Here is a 20,828-nt window from a genome sequence, read left to right as displayed (position 1 = left end):
CTCATTGTTTCAGTGTAATGGCTTTGGATATTGAACTCGTTTTCATGTCCTTCTTGGTCACCTATATATTTTCTTTTGGGAGTGTGGGCTCAAGCCTTTTGTTAATTTTTATTGGGCTCTTCATCTTTTCATTGTTGATTTATATGGGCTTTTAATATATCCCCTGATTTAAGTCCTTGATAAAATGCATGTGCTACGAATATAATTCCCAATCTGTAAATCATCCATTCATTTTCTTAATGGTGTCTTTTGAGAAGTAGAAAATTTTAATTTTGATAAAATATCATATGTCAATTTCTTTCTTTTCCTCTATAGTTAATGCTTTTGGGTTCTGCCTGCAAATTTTACCTACTCCAAAGTGGCATAGATTTCTTTTAGATTTTTTGATGTTATACGCTGCACCTAAAAGTAATTTTCCTGTGTGGAATGAGAAAGTGATGAGTTCATTTGTTTTCTATATTTGTACGTAATTGATCTCATCTCATCTCTTAAAATATCCTATATTTACTCAAGAACAGGTGAGAGACCTTGATTGAAAAGCAACAGGACAATATGTGTTGGTCAATGTCTACATTCTCTACTCATTTCATTGATCTACCTTTCTATTCTTATGTGGATACAAAAATGATCACAGTAGTTTATAGTAATTCAGAGTTAGATGGTTTAAGTCTTCTAATTTTGTTATTCTTATATAAGCTTGATCCAACAATTCTGGATCATTTATCTTCACTTAAATTATAGAACCATCTGTTAACTTCTTCAAAAAAGCATGATAAGATTTTGATAGACATTGAGTCTTCTGATCCATGAATGTGAGATATTTTTTTTCATTAAGAAATGTTAAATTTGACTTGTAATTTTCAGTTTTTTTGTTTTATCTAGTTCAACTTTTTGCAGCAATGTTTTCTCTTTTACTTTGATTATTTTCTCTTTTACCTTCTAGTAACTTAATACTAAGAGTTAAACCATTAATTTTAGACTTGTTTCCTTTCCTAATATAAACATAAGAGCTATACATTTCCCTCTAAGTTCTGTTTTAGCTCTATCCTTGAATTTTTTACATAGTATGTTTTCATCCTCATTCAGTTCAAAATATAAATTCTCTATAAATAACGATGTTCTATTGTACATTAAAAATAGAAGAAATGATTTAGCAAGCCCTCATTGTAGAAAAAGTGAATGTTTGAAGAGATAGATGTATTTAAACTAATTTAAACATTTACTTAAGTTATACAGGAATCAAACATTACCTAGTAACCTCATTTAACATGTATGGGTTTATATACCAGTTAGAAACATAAAAGAAGCTGGGCTCTGGTGGCTCATGCCTGTAATACTACTAATCTCCAGTTAACCATTCAAAAACTGGAAGTGTTTCTGTGGCTCAAGTGGCAGAGCTCTGGGCTTGGTGAAAGAGCTCAGGACCGTGCCCAGGCCCTGAGTTGAAGCCCCATTACTGACAAAACAAACAAACAAACAAACAAAAAACCTACAAAAAGAGTCAAAAAAACAAAAGAAAGTCTCACAGTTAATCTTTTCAACAGTATCTCAATGGAGTTCTGGTGGACAGAAAAAGACTGATTTAATATAGAAAAAAACCTTTGGGATACAGAGCAGAAATTTACTTGCTTATTGAGGCTGGAGGCTTCCTCTGATAGTTCATTGTTCCACATAATTTATAATTCATGTGTCTTGGTGCCTTTTCTGTTTTGAAGATAATAGTATCAGAATGCAAGAGGGAAATATCAGGCAGGAAATGAAATATATTTAAAAATGGAAATGCAAGAAGAAAAAATACTTGGTGAACTCCATGTGAACAAAACTGAGAAATGTATAGCTTTAACTGTAATTACCAGGGATAGCAGAAGTGACTCCATTTTGTGTAGCAGCTGCAGTTTAGTCATAAAAAGAAATTGAAAAATAACCAGCAAGATGTTCACGGTCAGGGTGACTGAGAACTGAAATTGTATAGACAGGATAAGGAGTAAGATAAGGAGTATGTGAATAACATGTTATGACCAGAAGAAGGACACGTAAGCCCTTCTCTAGCCAAAAAGGAAAATTCCACTACTGCCCAGAATAAACCCCCAGCCTTATTTGAATTAACCAATCCTTACACTGTAACCATGCTTCTGCTTCTGTAACCACGCTTCAGCTACCCATAAATACTCCCCTCTCCCCAGCCTCGGCGCGCAAGTCTTCTAGGAGACTTTGTTGCCCCGGGCGCCCGTGTACCCAAATAAACCTCTTGCTGTTTGCATCCGTCTGCGTGGTCTCGTTGCTCCTTGGGAAGGGTCTCCTTCTGGAAGACGTCCCGCTGAGTCGGGGGTCTTACATTTGGAGGCCCCAGCGAGATAGGAGACCCCCACCCAGGGACCATCGACCCACCTCCGGGAGGTAAGCTGGCCAGCAAATTTTTGTTGTCTTTTGTGTGTCTTGTCTTATGTTAAGAGTATTTCTGGAATCTGTGACTCGGCCGTATCAATCTGTATTCTGGCGGACCCGTGGAGGAGCTGACGAGCTCGTACTCCTGACCGCAGCCCTGGGAGACGTCCCTGAGGCATCTGGGGTCAGATTTCTGACCCGTCTGGTTTCTCTTTTTGGGGCTTCGCCTCAGTCTGAGGACTCTTCAGTCCAGCTGATAAGGGAAACATCTGGGTTTCTTCCAAACACCAGTTTACTTTCGGTTTTGGAACGAAGCCGCATTGTGAAGTTTTTTTGTCTGTTGTGTATTTTTGTTTCTTGTTTTAATTGTGACGGGACTGAAACTGACTACTAACATGGGACAGACTGTGACAACCCCTCTAAGTTTGACTTTACAGCATTGGAAGGATGTGCGGACCGTGGCCAGCAATCTGTCAGTGGAAGTCCGCAAAAACAGATGGATGATTTTCTGTTCTTCTGAGTGGCCAACTTTTGATGAGTGTGTGTGAATGAGTGAGTGAACATGTTCAAGGTTAAATTATCAGCATGCTGTATAAAACAATGGATAAATTTATACTTGAAATAAAAAAAAGGCAATTGGGTAAATCTAAGTCTAAACTTCAAGAAAATTATTAGGTTAAAATATTTTACAATGTCTCAAAGGGTTATTGCATTGTTTTAAAGAGAAACTGGTAAAAAGTATTTTTCTAAATTAGAAAAAGTATTTTCTAAATGAAATTTGCATTAAAAAATAATTTAATATTGAAATGCATAGAGCTATTTACATTGTAAACATTGTGTCCTGTTTAGCCCAGAGGTATTAGGGAATTTGGAATCTATTTCCTTAAGTTAAAATTTGGAGATAAATATTAGGAATTAAAATGTAAATTTATTTATTAATGTCAGAGACTTTACCTAAGAGAAAGGATGGGAAAACTTAGGATAGTCCTGTGTGACCATCTTGGGGGGTGAGAGATAAACTGGCAAAGGTGCAGCTCTGGGTTCCCATGGTGGAAAAGGCCCTAAGGGAGGGTCCACGCATGGTGAAAAAAAGTAAGCTGGCATGAAGGCCCGTTCACTTAACCTGGTCAGGTGGACTGAGATCCACATCTTTGCTCTTTTTCTTTGCAGACTGACACTGAAAATCTGATGGTAAAATGTGGATAATGTGATTAATATTTCTTAAACTGCCCACTAAAATGTATTAAATCAGGAAAAAGGGTTTTAAAAGGAATGTTTAAAGGTTTATCTCCTTATGATTTGGTTTCATGCTACTTTGGAATTGGATATATTTTTCAAAAGAAGGAAATTAAGTCTGGACTTTCTGTACACGGATGATGTTTGTAGTTCTTGCATTAAGGAAAAAAACTTATTTGAGTTTAAACTGTTGCTGGAGTTTTAGGCAGTAACCTAAACTGCAGGAAAAAAAAATGCCTCTCCAAAAAGGAAACCTGAGAAACAGCCCAAGGTCCTACCCCCAGATGAATAGATTTTAGTGGACCTCATGACAGAGGAACCCCCATTGAGTCCATTCTAGTGACCCACCAACCCACCTGGGATGATTGCCAACAGTTATTGCAGGCGTTTCTGACATCTGAAGAGAGACAAAGTGTGTTCCTGGAAGCCCAGAAAAATGTACCGGGTGACAATGGGCGCCCCACCCAGTTGCCCAATGAGATAAACGCTGCTTTTCCTCTAGAGCGTCCTAATTGGGATTTCACTACTTCTGAAGGTAGGAACCATCTAATTCTTTATCGCCGGTTGCTTATCGCGGGTCTCCATGGGGCCTCCAGGCGCCCCACCAATTTGGCTCAGGTTAAGCAAGTGAAGAAGGGAAGCAGTAAGTAGGGAAGAGGGACAGAGCAAGTGAAGAAGGGAAGCAGTAAGTAGGGGGGAGAGAGAGAGAGAGTTAGCAGAGGGACAGAGACAGAGAAGACAGAGAAGAGAGGCTAAGAAGGGAGGCAGAAGAGAGAGAGAGAATGTTAGGGACCGGAAAAGAAGTAAGGAGATGAGTAAGTTACTGGCCACAGTAGTGACAGGACAGCGACAGGATAGACAGGGAGGAGACAGACGGGGCCCGGCCAACTTAACAGACCTTCCCCTCCGAGACTCAGACTTCACCTGGTTCACAGACAGCAGCAGTTTTCTGGAGAATGGAGAGCGGAAGGCGGGAGCGGCTGTCACCACCGAGACTGAGGTAATTTGGGCCAAAGGGCTACCTCCTGGGACATCAGCTCAGAAAGCCGAACTCATTGCCATGACCAAGGCCCTCCAAATGGCTGAAGGTAAGAGACTCAACATCTACACGGATAGCCGATATGCATTTGCTACAGCTCACATACATGGAGAAATTTATAGAAGAAGGGGCTTACTGACCTCAGAGGGAAAGGACATTAAGAACAAAGCCGAAATTATAGCCCTGTTGACTGCACTATTCTTGCCTAAAAGACTGAGCATTATGCATTGCCCGGGCCACCAAAAAGGGGAATCAATAGAGGCCAGAGGCAACCGCCTAGCAGACAAAGCAGCCCGGGAAGCTGCACTCCAGGGTCAGAGAACTCCATAAGTGCGAGTCCTCCCAATGACAGAAAAGTCCCTCTGCAACCTCCCTCCACTCCCATACACTCCAGAGGATATTGAGTGTCTTAAGAAAATGGGGGCGGCCTATGACCCCAAACAAGGACAATGAACTTTCGATGGGAAAACAGTTTGGCCTAAAAAGTGGACTTTTGAATTTATTTCTAATCTCCACACCTTAACTCACTTAAGCAAGAACAAAATGAAGACCCTCATAGACCGGCAAGAAAACTTCGGCCATCTTTTGGGAAAAGATGAAGCCCTGCAGCGAGTATCTGATCACTGTTCTGCATGCACTCGGGTCAACGCAGGGCGGGCCAAAATTGGACTTGGAGTCAGAGTGAGAGGACACCGCCCAGGTGTTCATTGGGAAATTGACTTTACAGAAATCAAACCCGGACAGTACTTTTTCTGAGTGGGTAGAAGCCTACCCCACCAAGCATGAAACAGCCCGAGTAGTGACTAAGAAACTACTGGAAGACATTTTTCCCAGGTATGGCATGCCCCAGGTACTAGGAACGGACAATGGGCCAGCATTTGTCTCCAAGGTAAGTCAGTTGGTGGCCAAGTTATTGGGGATTGATTGGAAGTTGCATTGTGCTTACAGACCCCAGAGTTCAGGACAGGTAGAAAGAATGAATAGAACCATAAAGGAGACTTTAATTAAATTAGCCATAGCAACTGGCGTAAAGGATTGGGTGTCCCTACTCCCCTTAGCCTCGTATAGGACCCGGAACACACCGGGCCCCCATGGACTAACTCCCTTTGAAATTATGTATGGAGCACCCCCACCTCTTGTAAACTTCCTTCATCCTTATGTTTCTGATTATGCTAATAGCCCCTCTTTCCAGGCCCATCTACAGGCTCTTCAGATAGTCCAGAAGGAAGTCTGGAAACCCCTGGTGGCGACATATCGGGAGCAGCAGGACCGGCCTATCATCCCGCATCCCTTCCAAATTGGGGACTCCGTGTGGGTGTGACGACACCAAACCAACACAGTCCTGCTGACAACTCCCACCGCTCTCAAAGTAGATGAGATCGCTGCCTGGGTCCACGCCTCCCATGTGAAAGCGGCTCGTCAGGATCAGGACAATTCCACCGACCAGACCCCAGAATGGAAATTGCAGCGCACCCTAAATCCCTTAAAGATAAGACTTTCTCGGTTGTAATTTTCTCTTGTTTACTTCCCTTACTGATGGCCTCTAATAGTCCATATGCCCCCAGAAATATGACCTGGCAAATCAGGTCCCAAATGGGAGAAATTGTATGGTTAACTACTGGGACCCACACTCCTGGCACTTGGTGGCCCAACCTCACTCCAGATTTTTGTCAGCTAGTGGCTGGAGTAAATAATGGAGAATGGTGGTTTGTGCGCTACTTTAAAGGAGGAATGCTGTTTTTACGCAAACCAGACAGGAATTGTACGGGAAACTATGAGTAAACTTAGGGAAAGACTAGTAGAAAGAGAGAAGGAATTCCATTCCCAACAAAGATGGTTTGAAAGCTGGTTCAATCAGTCCCCTTGGTTTGCAACCCTCTTGTCCACCATATCAGGTCCACTCATTATACTCATTTTGATTCTCACCCTTGGCCCCTGTATTCTTAATAAATTAGTCCAGTTTGTAAAAGACAGATTATCAGTGGTTCAAGCCTTAGTACTTACTCAGCAATATCAGCAAGTGAAAAATAAAGAGACAGTCTTCATTGAATGAAAGATTCCATTCAAGGAACCAGAAGAAAATGGGGGAATGAGAAATGTATAGCTTTAACTGTAATTACCAGGGATAGCAGAAGTGACTCCATTTTGTGTAGCAGCTGCAGTTTAGTCATAAAAAGAAATTGAAAAATAACCAGCAAGATGTTCACGGTCAGAGTGACCGAGAACTGAAATTGTATAGACAGGATAAGGAGTAAGATAAGGAGTATGTGAATAACATGTTATGACCAGAAGAAGGACACGTAAGCCCTTCTCTAGCCAAAAAGGAAAATTCCACTACTGCCCAGAATAAACCCCCAGCCTTATTTGAATTAACCAATCCTTACACTGTAACCATGCTTCTGCTTCTGTAACCACGCTTCAGCTACCCATAAATACTCCCCTCTCCCCAGCCTCGGCGCGCAAGTCTTCTAGGAGACTTTGTTGCCCCGGGCGCCCGTGTACCCAAATAAACCTCTTGCTGTTTGCATCCGTCTGCGTGGTCTCGTTGCTCCTTGGGAAGGGTCTCCTTCTGGAAGACGTCCCGCTGAGTCGGGGGTCTTACAAAACCAACTTGCAAAAACAACTTGTTTACTAAATGAATAGGTTTTTTGTGGGATCGTAAACTTAACAGTTGTTGTCATCATAACTCCTCCTCTAGATCTTCAGTTTCAGGTGAGTTTTAGATACCTTGGCAAGGAAATGTACCTGCTCATTCTTCTCATGCATTACTCTGTTCCAAATCGGCTACACATGTAATCCATATCACCTGTTAAAGCTATTAGCAGTTTTGAGTGGGAAAATCTGTTTCTAACTTGAATACCTTATGTAACCATTAAGAAAACTTTATAGCTTCTCAGGTGGCTGAGATCTGAGGATCATGGTTCAAAACCAACCCAAGAAGGAAAGTCCTTAAGACTCTTACCTCCAATGAAACTAGAAACTCAGAAAACACCAGAAATGGTGCTGTGGGCTTGAGTGGGGGAAATGCTAGCCTTGAGCACAAAGAGGCTCAGGAATGGTGCCCAAGCCCAGAGTTCAAGTCCCAGGACTGACAAAAAAAAAGAAAGAAAAACAAAATTTTGAAATAACTTAAAATAAAAATTACTAAAATATATGTAAAGAGGAAAAGTCCAATTCAAAAATTTTCACCAACTAACTGATTCTAGGAATTCTCTTGCATTTTTCTATCTAGACAGTTTTGAATTATAACCAGTTTTATGTAATTATAATGTGAGATAAATATATTTTATGTTTATTTTTGTTCTGGTTTTGTTTTGAGATAGAGTCTTAATATGTAATCCAAGTGGATTTGAACTCTCAGTCTTCCTAGTTTAGCCTTTTTGGTGAGTAAAGGATAGGTGTATGTTATGTTACTATAACTGGATATCCTGCATTTTTTATAACATTGTTGTAAAACTTAATTATTTAGCGACTAAAATGCCTTCGATTGTCATAAATCAATTTATCTAAACATTCCCTTCTTGATAGTCATTTTTCCTTTCCAATGTGTCACAAATATAAATAGTAACTCAATGAACATCTTCTTGCCTAATGTTTCTTTTTATCCAGTTTCTACATTTATTTCTGTAAGTGTAATTCTCAAAAATAGAATTATGGTGTCAAAAAGATGCCAATGTTTAAAGCTCTTGACAAAATATTACTGCATTTTGTCAAAAGCAAGACTGAATGGATTATAGTCTTATTTGTGGAATCCAAAAATATTCAACTTTCACTGCCCCCCACTATGTCTTAATCATTTCTCTTTAGGTGGAGTAATTGTTTTATAAATTGATGTTTTCCAATTTTTCTTATATCCTCTCTTGTACTTCTGTCTTCCTCTTTGCCCATATATAAATGTTCTTTTTTATCTGCAAAATTTGCTTTATTTCACTTTATTATACTGGGGAATTATCATTTTGTCTTCAGTCCTTCTTTCCTTTGGTCTCTAACAAGGCACTGGAATCATAAATTGTAACATATCAATTGTGAGTCCAGAGAAGTTGAATGAGACCGTGACTAAAGGTCACAGTCCTTCATAGATGAGAAGTGATACACATACAAACCCACCCTCAAATATGTGTTTCTATGGTGATTTATGACATGGTTATTTTTCCATTTTTGAATTCATTGATTTATCAACACATTTTCTAAGACTGAGCTCAATATGTAAAAGTACACCTGACATTTTTAGTCCCAAACAGCATTAGAAGTGGTGTGATCACTGTCAAAGAGAGCACACAGGCTCACTTATGTCATGCATTCTCATTTCCTTCCATTAATTTTACTGTCTTCTTTCCTTTCCTTGGGTCCTTTGTCTGTGTGTAGACTATCCGGCCATCCATTTAATCTTACAGATTTTCATGAGAGACACTGAGGATGCATCTGAAGTGGCCAGTGTTTCTCATGTCCAGTTGTACTTCATCAGCGCTGTTTGTAGGTGAGGAAACTGATGTCCAAGGGAGACAAGTTACTTCCTGAGAATCAGGCTCCAGTCAGAATTAGGTCCAGCATTTGATCTCAGGACTCCAGGGGAATGCTTAGAATGATGCCTCAGCTTCTACCTGCCAATTGCATGAGCCTTGGTCACTAGAGCCTGTATGGTCTCCTCCTTCGGCTCACCTTTGTGCACTGTGGTGTATGTTGCTTGAAGCATGGTCCTAATTTTGTCATCCAAACTGGCTGAGGGCTGTTCCCTTCAATCTGGATGGAAGGATATACTCCTCCAAGCCTTCCTGGGACCTAAATGTTTAAAGAGTAGGAAGTGCAAAAGTAGTTGGAAGTGCCATCCTGTCTGTCCTCAGTATGAATGAACAGAACTGCTAGAAATGCATGCCAAGAACTGCAAGGGGGATAAGGAGACAGTAGAGAGGGGAAATGATGTCCTAGTAGGGGCTTCCTTAGTCTCTCTGAAGCTCCTTACCTTACAATCAACTGACTTGGTCCCTGAATAACTCCTTGCTGCTTAATTCTGTTGGACGGTGATTGGTTTGGGATAATAGAGTCCAAAGATCAAAGAAAGCCCCCCTGAGCCTCCCTTATTAAAGTATTTGGCTTTGGATTTTGAGCACTGCCAAGCAAATCTCATTCGGAATTCTTCAATTACTTTCATTTGCGATTTTTATAATTTGGTAGGGTAAGCTCTGGAATCAAACCAATATCCATGCCATCATGCTAACTTTGATTATTTCAGACTCATCACTGGAGGGAGTGGGAGGATGTTGATTTTCTTAAATCTGATTTTATATTTCGGATTTCTTCTGCCCTGTAATTTGGCTTTGTACCCAGGCCTGAAATACTTTACCTTAGCACTGGCTGTAATAAGGGCAGATTCCATTCTATTTGTTCCATTGAATATTATTGGCTTGAATTTTATGATTTAAGATTTTACATTTTGAAGGGAATTGTTTTGTTATTTGATTACACTAACATCAAGAAGTGAGGGCTGATGAAAACAATTTTAATTTATTGCATATTCCAATTTGTTGGCCACATTTGCTTAGCTTATTGTTCTTTCCATTTTGTTGGCAGAATGTTGTTTATCCAAAACCCAGAAGATTTTAAGGGAGAAATCACAATAACATTCTTAAAGAAATAGGTATGTATGACATTATGAGAATGCACTCAATCTCCACACAGAGGGTGCTCTATGATATTTTCACTTTGCAAATAAGGAATGTGAAACTCAAAATAATTGAGCCCCTTGCCCACAGATTACTTAACTCTACCCTCCTGGTGTCTGATTGCCAACATCATCATGCCACCATTAAGACTAGAAAATGTAACTAATTAGGTGTAGATTTTTCCAATTCCAGGGGGATACTATTGAAATAGTATTTAGAGTTAATCTGAACCCTGTAATTTAAATTTAAGAGTGATGTGTATGTGTGTGTGTGTGTGTTTGTGTGTGTGTGTTAGAGAAAGAGAGAGAGAGATCAGAGAGAGAGAGGAGAAGTCAATAAAGTTAAAAAAAAGGCAAACGGTAGGATCAGTAAGAGCTCTGAAAAGCTCTCCTTATGAAGGTCTCCTCCCCAAAAAGAGCAGAAATGGTTGTCCTGGTAACAGACATCTTCAGAAGTAGAATTTTGTTGTTTCTAATATCTGAAGGGTTTCCACGTGGACCAGGACTTGAACTTCAGCCATACTGCCCATGAATCCAACCTCAGTTCATCACAAGGGAATATGGTAAGATTTTCTAGAAGGGGAAGAGATGTGGAATCTGTAAGCTGTGCAGTGGGGTCTTCATTAGGGTGGCACCAGATTTGAATTGGTGACCCACCAAGATCCTCTAAGGATTCCACCACTTGACAAAGCTGTAAGTCAGGTAGAGCCCGAGCTTGTTCATCCGTACAAGATGGGAGTTTTTTCTTTAATCTTCTAGGTCAGGATGATGAGACCTCTTTTGCAGCTCATCAATGTGCCTGCCCTAAGGCACAATCTTTGCCTCTCAAGGTTGATGCTTCAGGAATGATATAAAGGAATATGAATGCACAAGTAAAATGAGAGAATGCCACTCTTCAACCTAAACTCCCAGGGTGGCCTCCCAGTCTATTAAGGCATAGTTTATGATAGCAGTTGTGATCACATGACATCGACCGCTTCTCTTTCCTTCCGGAATCAAGGGCTGCCTGGAGTTAGCTAAAGAAATATGAAGAGTAGGTTGTGTGAGAGTCCATTGCATATATCTTGAATTGTAAAATTCCATAGTGTGTACCACATTCTGGATCCAGTTATCTGTTGTTGAGCATCTGGCTATTCCCCATAAGTTGGCTGTTATGAGCAATGCAGCAATAAACATGGGTGTGTAGGTACTTTGGTTGTAGCCTATCATGCATATTTTAGGTAAATGTTCAAGAGTTCAAGTGTTGAGTGGTTTTGTTTTGTTTGTTTTTAAGTAATGTCCATACTGATTTCTACAATACTTGCACTAAGTTCCTTTCCCAAGAATAACGTACAGGGTTCTTTTGCTCCTACATTTTTGTCAGCATTTGTTGCTAGTCATATTTTTAATTATGGCCATTCTAACTGAAGTGAAGTAGAATCAGCATGAAAGTTCCTGGATCAAACCTTTCAAAAAATAAACATTTTAATGGAATGAAAATCAGGGAACTGAAATAAGTCTTGAGTATGGGAGTCAGAGGGACACAGGCGAATGATTGAAAAAATTGAAGTGTATAAATATAGTCAGAATACTCAGTGTATCTCTGTGTTCAAGGAAGAGGCAGGTGAGACAAAGAGAATGATGGAAATAGGCATTCTGACCAAAAAACACTAGACATAGATATGGGTGTGTTAAATGGCAAATCTCTTCTATGAGCATTTGATGTTCAGAAATTTTAAAAGTCTTAAATTTGCTTCACATGGCAAAACCACTGTGGCAGCTGGATATAATTTCATATGTTTTTCTTGACCCTTGACTTGACAAAGTCAAGTGCTTAGTTTAAAGTCTGCAGTGTGGCCAAATAAGTTACGGGATTTGAGTCACTGAGAACTGGATTAGTTCCTCTATCTTGCTTTTGCCAGCTACAAAATCATAGGCAGGTTAATTAATTCTTGAAAAAAGAAGAATAATATGATTGGTTCTTCCAGAACAATGAAGACTGGCAGTGATAGGAAGGGATTGGCAGAGAGCACATTTTAGCCACTCTTCAAAATGTGGGGCCTGCAGTCCCTGGGTGCTTGTGAGATACGCATATTCTTGGGTTCTAATTCAGGACTATCAGATCAGAAGCTGGAATGGGGAAAGTTAGCAATCTATGTTTGAATGAGTCCCCACCCCTTTCTTCCATTTGCTAGGATCTGTTTGATCTGACGGCACTGACACTTAGAATGGTTGCTGCATTTGTATTTGATTTTACTTTTGAAGTTTAGAAAGTGACTCTGAGCTAGTGGTCAGCCCAGCCTCTTCTGTTTTCTATGTGGATCAGCCTCCAGGTGGGATACAGAGAAGAGAAGGATGGCAGGTGAGCTGGAGGGAAGAGAAGGTCCCTGTCTTCGCTGACCTAGGTTACTCATTTTTCTAGCTCCAACAGTATGTTAAACAGCAGACTGGATTATTAGACAGGATGCGCAGAGGAGGAGCTTAGATTCTTCTCTATGTATATGTATATGCTTGAGGCACAATATCCACATGGCCTTATGATGTGTTTGACTACAAGAAATCAGCTATACTTGCTGATTTTTTTTTTGCCAGTCCTGGGCTTGAGCTCAGGGCCTGAGCACTGTCCTTGGACATTCTCAAGGCTAGAGCTCTACCACTTGAGCCTCAGCACCACTTCTGGCTTTTTTTTTCTATGTATGTGGTACCGAGGAATCGAACCTGGGTCTTCATGCATGCTAGGCAAGCACTTTAACCACTAGGCCAAACTCCCGGCCTACTTGCTGATTTTTGTATTCATTTCCCTTCGTGGTTCCATTTATATCTAGGCAAACTCATTTACTGTTTCTCTTCAATCATTCTTAATTTTTCCCATAAAATACTCAGATGGGATTGTTGTCCATCATTGTCTCTGGATAATTAAAAATTTTTGACAAATCCTTGAAAAATCAATGTGCCCCTTTGCTCTGTTGAGAAGCTTGTAGATGGCTCCAATTTTGCTGATGGTGTACAATTTCACATTTAGAGAAAGTAGTCATTGTTTCTCCGAAGTTTTCCTTTCCTTTCCTTTCCTTTCCTTTCCTACCCTTTTCTGTTCTTTTCCCCCTCCTTTGTACCACATCAATTCCCTGTCCAGTGGAGTTAAGATGAAACTTTTCCAGTAGGAAAATTCTTGGTTTACTAAATAAGGCTACTTCTCTCCAGAGAACCAAAGGCTCCAAACAGAACAGGGCTATAGTGCCTTCATGGGTGAAATGTTAAAGACAGACATCATTAGTACAAACTTGGGAAAAACATTATCAGAGCATAACCAATGGCTTAGGGGTTCTAGGTGGCTCTTGAGGGCTACTGAAGTAGAATTTTTCACATGATAGTGGAAAATACCACTCACTTAAGGACAGCTGGGGAAATTTAAGCTCTGCCAATGACTAAATTTTCTGGCTAAGGAAAGTATTTATTATTTTTTATTACTTTTTTCAGTGGTAGTCCCAGGCCTTGAATTCAAGGCCTGGTCACAGTTCCTTAGCTTTTTGTTAGTTTGTTTGCTCAAGGCTGGTGCTCTACCACTTGAGCCACTGTTCCAGTTGTAGCTTTTTGTTGGATACTTGGAAATAAGAGTCTCACAGACTTTCCTGCCTAGGCTGACTTCAAACCACCATCCTCAGCTCTCAGCCTTCTGATCAAGAATTACAGCAGGCATCAGCACCTGGTGACCACAGTTATTTCTAAATCTCAACTTCCTTTGTATGGGAAATGGACAGTGTGAAACATGAAAGTTTACCCGGGAAACTTAGAAGATACCCATTGAGACAGCATGGAGGTACAGTAACTTGATCAAGGAAAATATCTGGTGTGACTTCCCTTGAAAGTGTGTGTTCGGCACTCTTGCTATACTCCATAATTTTCCCTCAGAGCCAATGCTCCGTGTTCAAATCCATAATACTCTCTGCGCTTGACCTCGCTTTTATGCAATGGGCCCGGTATGCAGCCTGAAAACTGACACTTCTTCCACATCGATGCTGCTGCTGCTGCCTCTCCAAGGGACACACTTTGGGACCCACGAGTCTTTCCCACAGACGTGGAGGAGGTTAAATCTGGAGAAGATCCTTAAGGACCATCTGGGCTTCTCTTACATTTTTTTTTTATAAATTGATAACAAGTCAGTAATTAAGCCAAGAGTGTAACCCAATCTAACCATCTTTCTAATCTGCCAGGCTGATGATGGAGGACAATTTCAAGTGTCATTTATCTCAAGGCAATTGCGTTTTAATCAGGATCCCAACTTTATGCCATGCTGCTGGTGATTTGATTACCGCAATGCTGAAGCCATGTGCTAACACTCGTTTGAGTTCTTGTAATGCGGCAGGCACTTTTGATGCCGTCTCTTTCTCTTGGAGGAGTAGGAGGGCGGGAGTGTATTTGTTCCCTCTAGGAACTCAACTCTGAGGGCTCATGAGGCCTGCTCGTACTCCTTTGGGACTAGAGTCAATGACTCTAGAAAGTGAAAGGGGAGAAAAGAGATCAACACATGCGCAGTAGAAGGCCAAAGTTAAGATACAAAATTACTCACCATTCTTTACCATCTTGTGCCCCTCCTGATAGATTATATAACCCCAGGACATTGGAGTGTCAGGATGGGGCAGGCTATCATTGGCAGAATTCTTAGAACTTAGGGCCATTTTCCTACTATAAACTTAGTAGAAAGTACCTTCCTTCTACAAGGACCTCCCTGGTGGCACCAGGGCCAACCTGTGATCCAGCCTCATGCATACAGTATGACTGAGCCCACTAAGGACGTCCTCTGGCTTAGCCAATCTTCAGTTATGACACCACACTGTCCAGCTTCACCTTGTTCACTGTGGCTTGAAAGTCAGAGCCCAGTGGACTTGGCACCCCATAGAGGCTTCAGAAGAGTAGCTTGTATGGTGATGGTGGCGGGTCCAGCTTTGACATCCCTCCCTCTCACTGTGCCTGTTCTATTCTGCCTCCTTTGGCTGCTCCAGAGCCTACTCCAAATGGAAAGTCATCTTGAAGGTATCCTTCAGTCCCCAGATGCCTTTCATCGTCGTGGCATTTTGGATAATGTCTTCTCATTGGAGATAGCTCCAAATCTCCAGTGGAACCTTCCTGAACCTTGTGTTGATACCTTAGGGTTCCTTTCCCAGGGAGTGTTATGCTCTTGATATGTGGCATGTAGGCCCTACACATATGCCCATAAGCATACACATATCCACACCTATGAATACACAATTGACATCCATACACATAATCATTTGGCTCATATACACATGTGCACTCACGCAACTATACACACTCAAGTGGTTCACACACATAGATACCCACACACAGTCATGCATGCATGCATGCACACCTACACACAGATGTCAACCTGCATGTTCACTTAGACATGTATCAACATGTATACATTACCCCACACTCACAATTCTTACAATAGATATTGATACACATGCTGCCACATATTCTCACATGCATACACACACAGGTATACACTTATTCTCACAGATGTCCACTTCTGTTCACACACACACAGTCCCCGCATTGACACACCTGCATTCCACCATTTCCATGTGCTCCCCTAGAGTTCTGCACACCCATGCACATGGCGTATGAAAGTGGAGGAATGACTGGCAGTCAGGTCAAGGGGGTGGAAAGGCATCACAGTGGATAGGTTGATCTGCATCCAGCTGGAGACTTCTGCAGCTAGAGGCACAGCAGGGGTTGAACCCCCCACCGTGTGGGGTTCTGGCATGGAGCTGTGCACTGGAATTTCACATTATGGTATTTCTTGCAGGAAGCTATTCTCATTGCCTGAGAATGCAGATCTGCTGGAGAGCTGGGTGTGGTCATGTGGCCTTCCTGCTGCCCACCTCTCTTCTCATTATACAGTGCTCAAGGGAGAAGGCTGATTCTCTACAATTTCCCTCTTAGACATCTGCAAGCATAGAAGAAAGGCGTGCTGTACTGCAGAAGCCTTGGGCACCACAGAGGTTGTAAAAAGCCAACCAAACTCATCCATTTCACTCACCAAAGTTGATCATTTGCTACTTGATTTTTGATTCTTGTGTTTATTTTTTAATGAACATGGTCCTTTGACACAAAATTGAAAAAAGAGCTAGTATTACCAAATATCACAGGCTTTTTCTCATTAAATGGTATAAGTATTAGCATTCATTTCACAAAACCTTCAGTATGTCAAATGTATGTAATGTATATGTGATCTTCAGCTGAACTCTGCCCATTTGCTATCCAGTGGAACACAGGCCTGGATGTGTTAAATCACTCACACTGTTGACAAACAATGCAGCTGAGATTTGGATCCATATAGTTAGACTCCAGCAACTTAGACTGACTTATGCCCAGAGCTGTCTTCCATTTATCAGAGACATTTTCCTCAGCAACAAATATGCTGAAAACACCATTTTAGTGAAAAGAAAATAGTCCCTCATTTAAGGCTACCATTTACCTACTCAATTCTCACTAGTTGCACATTGAGATTATTTCCAATTTCCTACTAGTTTAGCAAGTGCTGTTCTGGGAAAAAAATCTTCACACACATATCTTTTTAGAAATGGAACAATTCTATAAGATAAATCCCACAGGGGTAGAGTTGCTATATAGGTCGATTTTTTAAAAAGAAGCATTTGATTCTCCTCACCAAACTGCCATTCCAGCAATATGCCAACCAACTGTCTTACTAGCAAGCTGTAAAATTGGCCTTTTCTCTGCAGAAGGTCTGGGGTTTTACTGCTGCATTCTGTGATTTGGCATAGTGCACAATACAGGTATCAGTGTAGCCAGGGTTCAGGCTGTGTCTGGCAACATGTTGCCATTGTATGAAGGTGATTATAGGAGTTAAGACTTGAGAGCATGAAAGGCTGAGCTCTGTTTTGTTGGAGTGAATGAAAGGTATAAAGGAAGACAATAAATGTGCCTCCTAGATGGTTAATGCATCAGGTGTGTAAAGAATCCTTGGAGAAGGTACACAACCATATCCCCTCTTCTCCCACACTGTCATCTTAATGGATGACACTGGTGGGAAAATAAGCATTGCCATTCAGTGTGGTGTAGCAGAATCTCCTGGGAAACTGTCCAAGAACAAAGATACCCCAGAAACCCCTTTTTGCTTAGTACCCTCCTCACATCCCAGCAGAATGGAGAGTAAGTACAGGCCTCTTTGCCATCAGATGAAGCCCTGAGGATGACCTAGAAATCCTGCTCAAAAGCTGAGCTTGTTTATAATGAATCACTCCCATTCTCCCAGTCTCAGTTTCTTCATCTATTAAAGAGGATAACTGTACTTGAGAAAAAGATGTCTGGTTTCTGGAGACTCTGCCACCAGGGGATGCTTCACACCCACTCAGGACCTGGCATTATACATGCCTAGCTAACATGCACACTTTGTGATAGCAGCATTGGCACTGGGGTTGGCTGCATTACATTTCTCATCTGGGGAGACCAAACAGTTAGGATGGATTAGAAATGAGTGTGTCGGGGTTCGTTGTTTTAAAGGGTATTATCTCTGGAAGTGTGTGTTTCAAACCAGCTCTGGGAAGGATGGAAGCAGTGGGAGAAATGAAAGACTGTGCAATCTCTTTTTATAACCAGAGAGAAGCACTGGAGAGCCAATGAGTCCATCCAGTGTCATAGGTCACCTGTGGCTGTGGCGTCCAACCTTCCTGCAGCAATGTAGTCCACTCATAACCTGCCAAGCATGGGGCCTCTTGTGGTGTCTATGTGTTTCAGTTTGCAGGCATCCGCTGTGCAGGTGGACATCATAGGTTTGGATTCCATTTGCTGCAGTGTTTGCTGGGAGATCAGCCAGGGGTAGTCCATCTCCCTGCTGCTATCCTGGCACCCAGGCGATGAAAACCCAGATGCCCTTGACTGTCTCTAATGCCAGAGATATTCTTTCATTCTCCCTTACCTTCTCACATCTACTTTTTAAAAAAAATTCTTGTACCAACTGTTTTTGGTTTGCTGATTCATTATTTTTATTTTTGGGAAATGGGTTGGGAGAGGAAAGAAGCTAACTATTTAGAAGCAGGCCAAAGAATATCAGGGAGATTTTCTCAAGTGTTTTAGGGTCAAGGATAGAATTTCCTTTATTTATTTATTCATGTACTTATAGTTCAATATTTATTTGTAGTTTATTTATATATTTATTGCCAGTACTAGGACTTTAACTCAGAGTCTGGACACTATATCTACTCTACCACTTGAGCCACATCTCCATTTTAACCTCTTTGATAGTTAATTGGAGATAAAAGTCTCATTGACTTTTCTGCTCTGGCTGAGTTAGAACCATGATCTGTAAAGCTCAGCCTACTGAGTAGTTAGAATTACAGGCGTGAACTCCTGTAATTACAGGCTTATTCATATAGTTTTAATGCAGTCTTTATAATGAGACTATGTTGCACAAGATCTCATTCTACTCTTTAAATTTTTTTTTATCCCATTCTACTCTTGATCATAATTTCATAGATTATTTCCTGAACATTGACCATTTAAACGATTCCCCCTTTACTTTAGAGTCAACACTAGATTTGTAATATTTCAAATATTTGCTGTCTTTTAGATACTTTGTGTTATTTTTTTAAGTTAAGTTTCAATTTGCCAGTGTGAAAACTATAGTAACTTCCTGGGTTCACATTATGTTTTGCTTCATTAATTTTTTCACAGGATTGTATGTGATGGTCATTACCTCTAAGAATAATCTCATTTATTTTCTTACAAATTTTCCCTCACTAGATATTAATTAGAATACACTATAGGGCAGGGTGTTTGGCTTAGTGGTAGAGTGCTTACCCAGCATGCACTAAGACCCACCCCCCCACCCTGCCGAATTCGATTCCGCAGTACCACATACATAGAAAAAAAAGCCGGAAGTGGTGCTGAGGCTCAAGTGGTAGAGCTCAAGCCTTGAGAAAGCCCAAGGACAGTGCTCAGGCCCTGAGCTTAAGCCCAGAACTGGCAAAAAAAATAATACACTATAAGCAGGGCACTGGTAGCTCATGTCTGTAATCCTAGCTATCCAGGAGGCTGAGATCTGAAAACTGTGGTTTTAAACAAGATAGGCAGAAAAGTCTATGAGACTCTTATCCCCAATGAAACCACAGAAACCTGAAAGTAAAGCTGTGGGCCTAGTGACAAGAGAAGTAGGCATGAGCAAAAAACTCAGAAACTGAGTTCAAGCCCTAAGACTGGCTGAAAATAAATGAGAGGACAAGTTTGTGATAGGTAGGACAGGAAATATAGTAATTCTTGGCTCTCAAGGCAGAGCCTTGGTACTTTAGTTGTCTTAAGACAACCAGCAAAATAATAAGATTTCAGAATTGTTAACATCCATAAAAAATTGATTCAGATTCTCCAGTTATCAAATTTGTCATAGTGTTTTTTTTAAATGTAGAAAGGTCTGAAGCTCATTCTACAAGGAAACATGGAATGAATCCATATAGACAATACACCTGTGGTGGGTGTAGGTGTTTGACTTGGAAAAGCTGGCTCTGAGATGTTTCTGATGACACAGCCTGAGCTAGCAAGGCTTTTGTCTCACACAGAAAGACCAGGAGATATTTGCAAGGTCCAGAATATTCTTCTGGAAATTGATCTTTGTGAACTCCCCTGAAAAAAAAATTTGAGTGTTACACACTGCTAATTGCAGGACTGAGAGGTGGAGTTATTCTAGAGATTTTGAGGCTGTTGAGGAAATTAAGAAGGGATATTTGCAATCCTAATTCCTCAAAGCCAGCCCAAGCAGGAAAATTCATAAGACCTTTATTTCCAATTAACTTTCAGTTGTTCGAAGTAAAGCTTTTGTTCAAGTTGTAGAGTGTTAACCTTGAGGAAAAAAGTAAAAACAAAAGTAGCTCAAAGATAGTGCCCAGGCCCTGAATTCAAGCCCCAGGACAGGAAAAAGAGAAAAGAGAAATAAAAAAAATGTTAGTGATAAAGATGGAGCTATAATCTGCTTCATTTTACTGCTGTTGGTGCCTTTTTCATTGTTGATTTGGCCCTATGACAAAACATGGCAAATATCTCTAAGTCATCCTATTTTGGCACTGTTGAGTAGATCAGAAACTTAGCCACAAGAAAACACAAGAAAGACCCCCATTTGTGTGCCAGTGGCTCCTGCCTATAGTCCTAGCTACACAAGAGGCTGAGATCTGAGGATCATAGTTTGAAGCCAGTCTGGGCAGGAAAGTCCATGAGACTCTTATCTCCAGTTAATCACCGGAAAACTGGAAGTAGTGCTGTGACTTAAAGTGGTAGAACACTAGCATTGAGTGAAAAACTTAGGGACAGCATCTAGGCTTTGAGTTCAAGCCCCAGGCCAGGCAAAAACAGAACCCAAACCAAAACAGCAAAATGAGACTCCTACTTTCTCCTCTCTTTCGGAACTGCCTCCCAGTTGAGCAGGGAGTAAAAGTTGGTACATAGTATAGCTTTTCAATATTTCACAGCTGTGTCCATAAATATAGATGTAGTGGTCTTCCTAAACTGTGTTCACTGTCT

At 40.9% G+C, this 20,828-nt stretch overlaps 1 protein-coding gene across 1 annotated transcript in view; it reads left to right on the top strand.

Annotated features, from left to right (window-relative positions):
• Positions 1–20,828, top strand: part of LOC150039411 (glutamate receptor ionotropic, delta-1-like) — a 112,496-nt gene that overhangs the window by 68,049 nt on the left and 23,619 nt on the right. The window contains 3 exon segments of the mRNA XM_090327833.1: positions 4,458–4,973; positions 5,853–6,029; positions 7,359–7,372. Coding sequence (XP_090183959.1) covers positions 4,458–4,973; positions 5,853–6,029; positions 7,359–7,372 — 707 coding nt within the window.

The sequence above is a fragment of the Megascapheus bottae genome, unplaced genomic scaffold (genome assembly GCF_031878675.1).
Source record: "Megascapheus bottae isolate mThoBot1 unplaced genomic scaffold, mThoBot2.hap1 HAP1_SCAFFOLD_40, whole genome shotgun sequence".
Classification (NCBI taxonomy): domain Eukaryota; kingdom Metazoa; phylum Chordata; class Mammalia; order Rodentia; family Geomyidae; genus Megascapheus; species Megascapheus bottae.
This window is presented reverse-complemented; position numbering and strand designations above follow the sequence as displayed.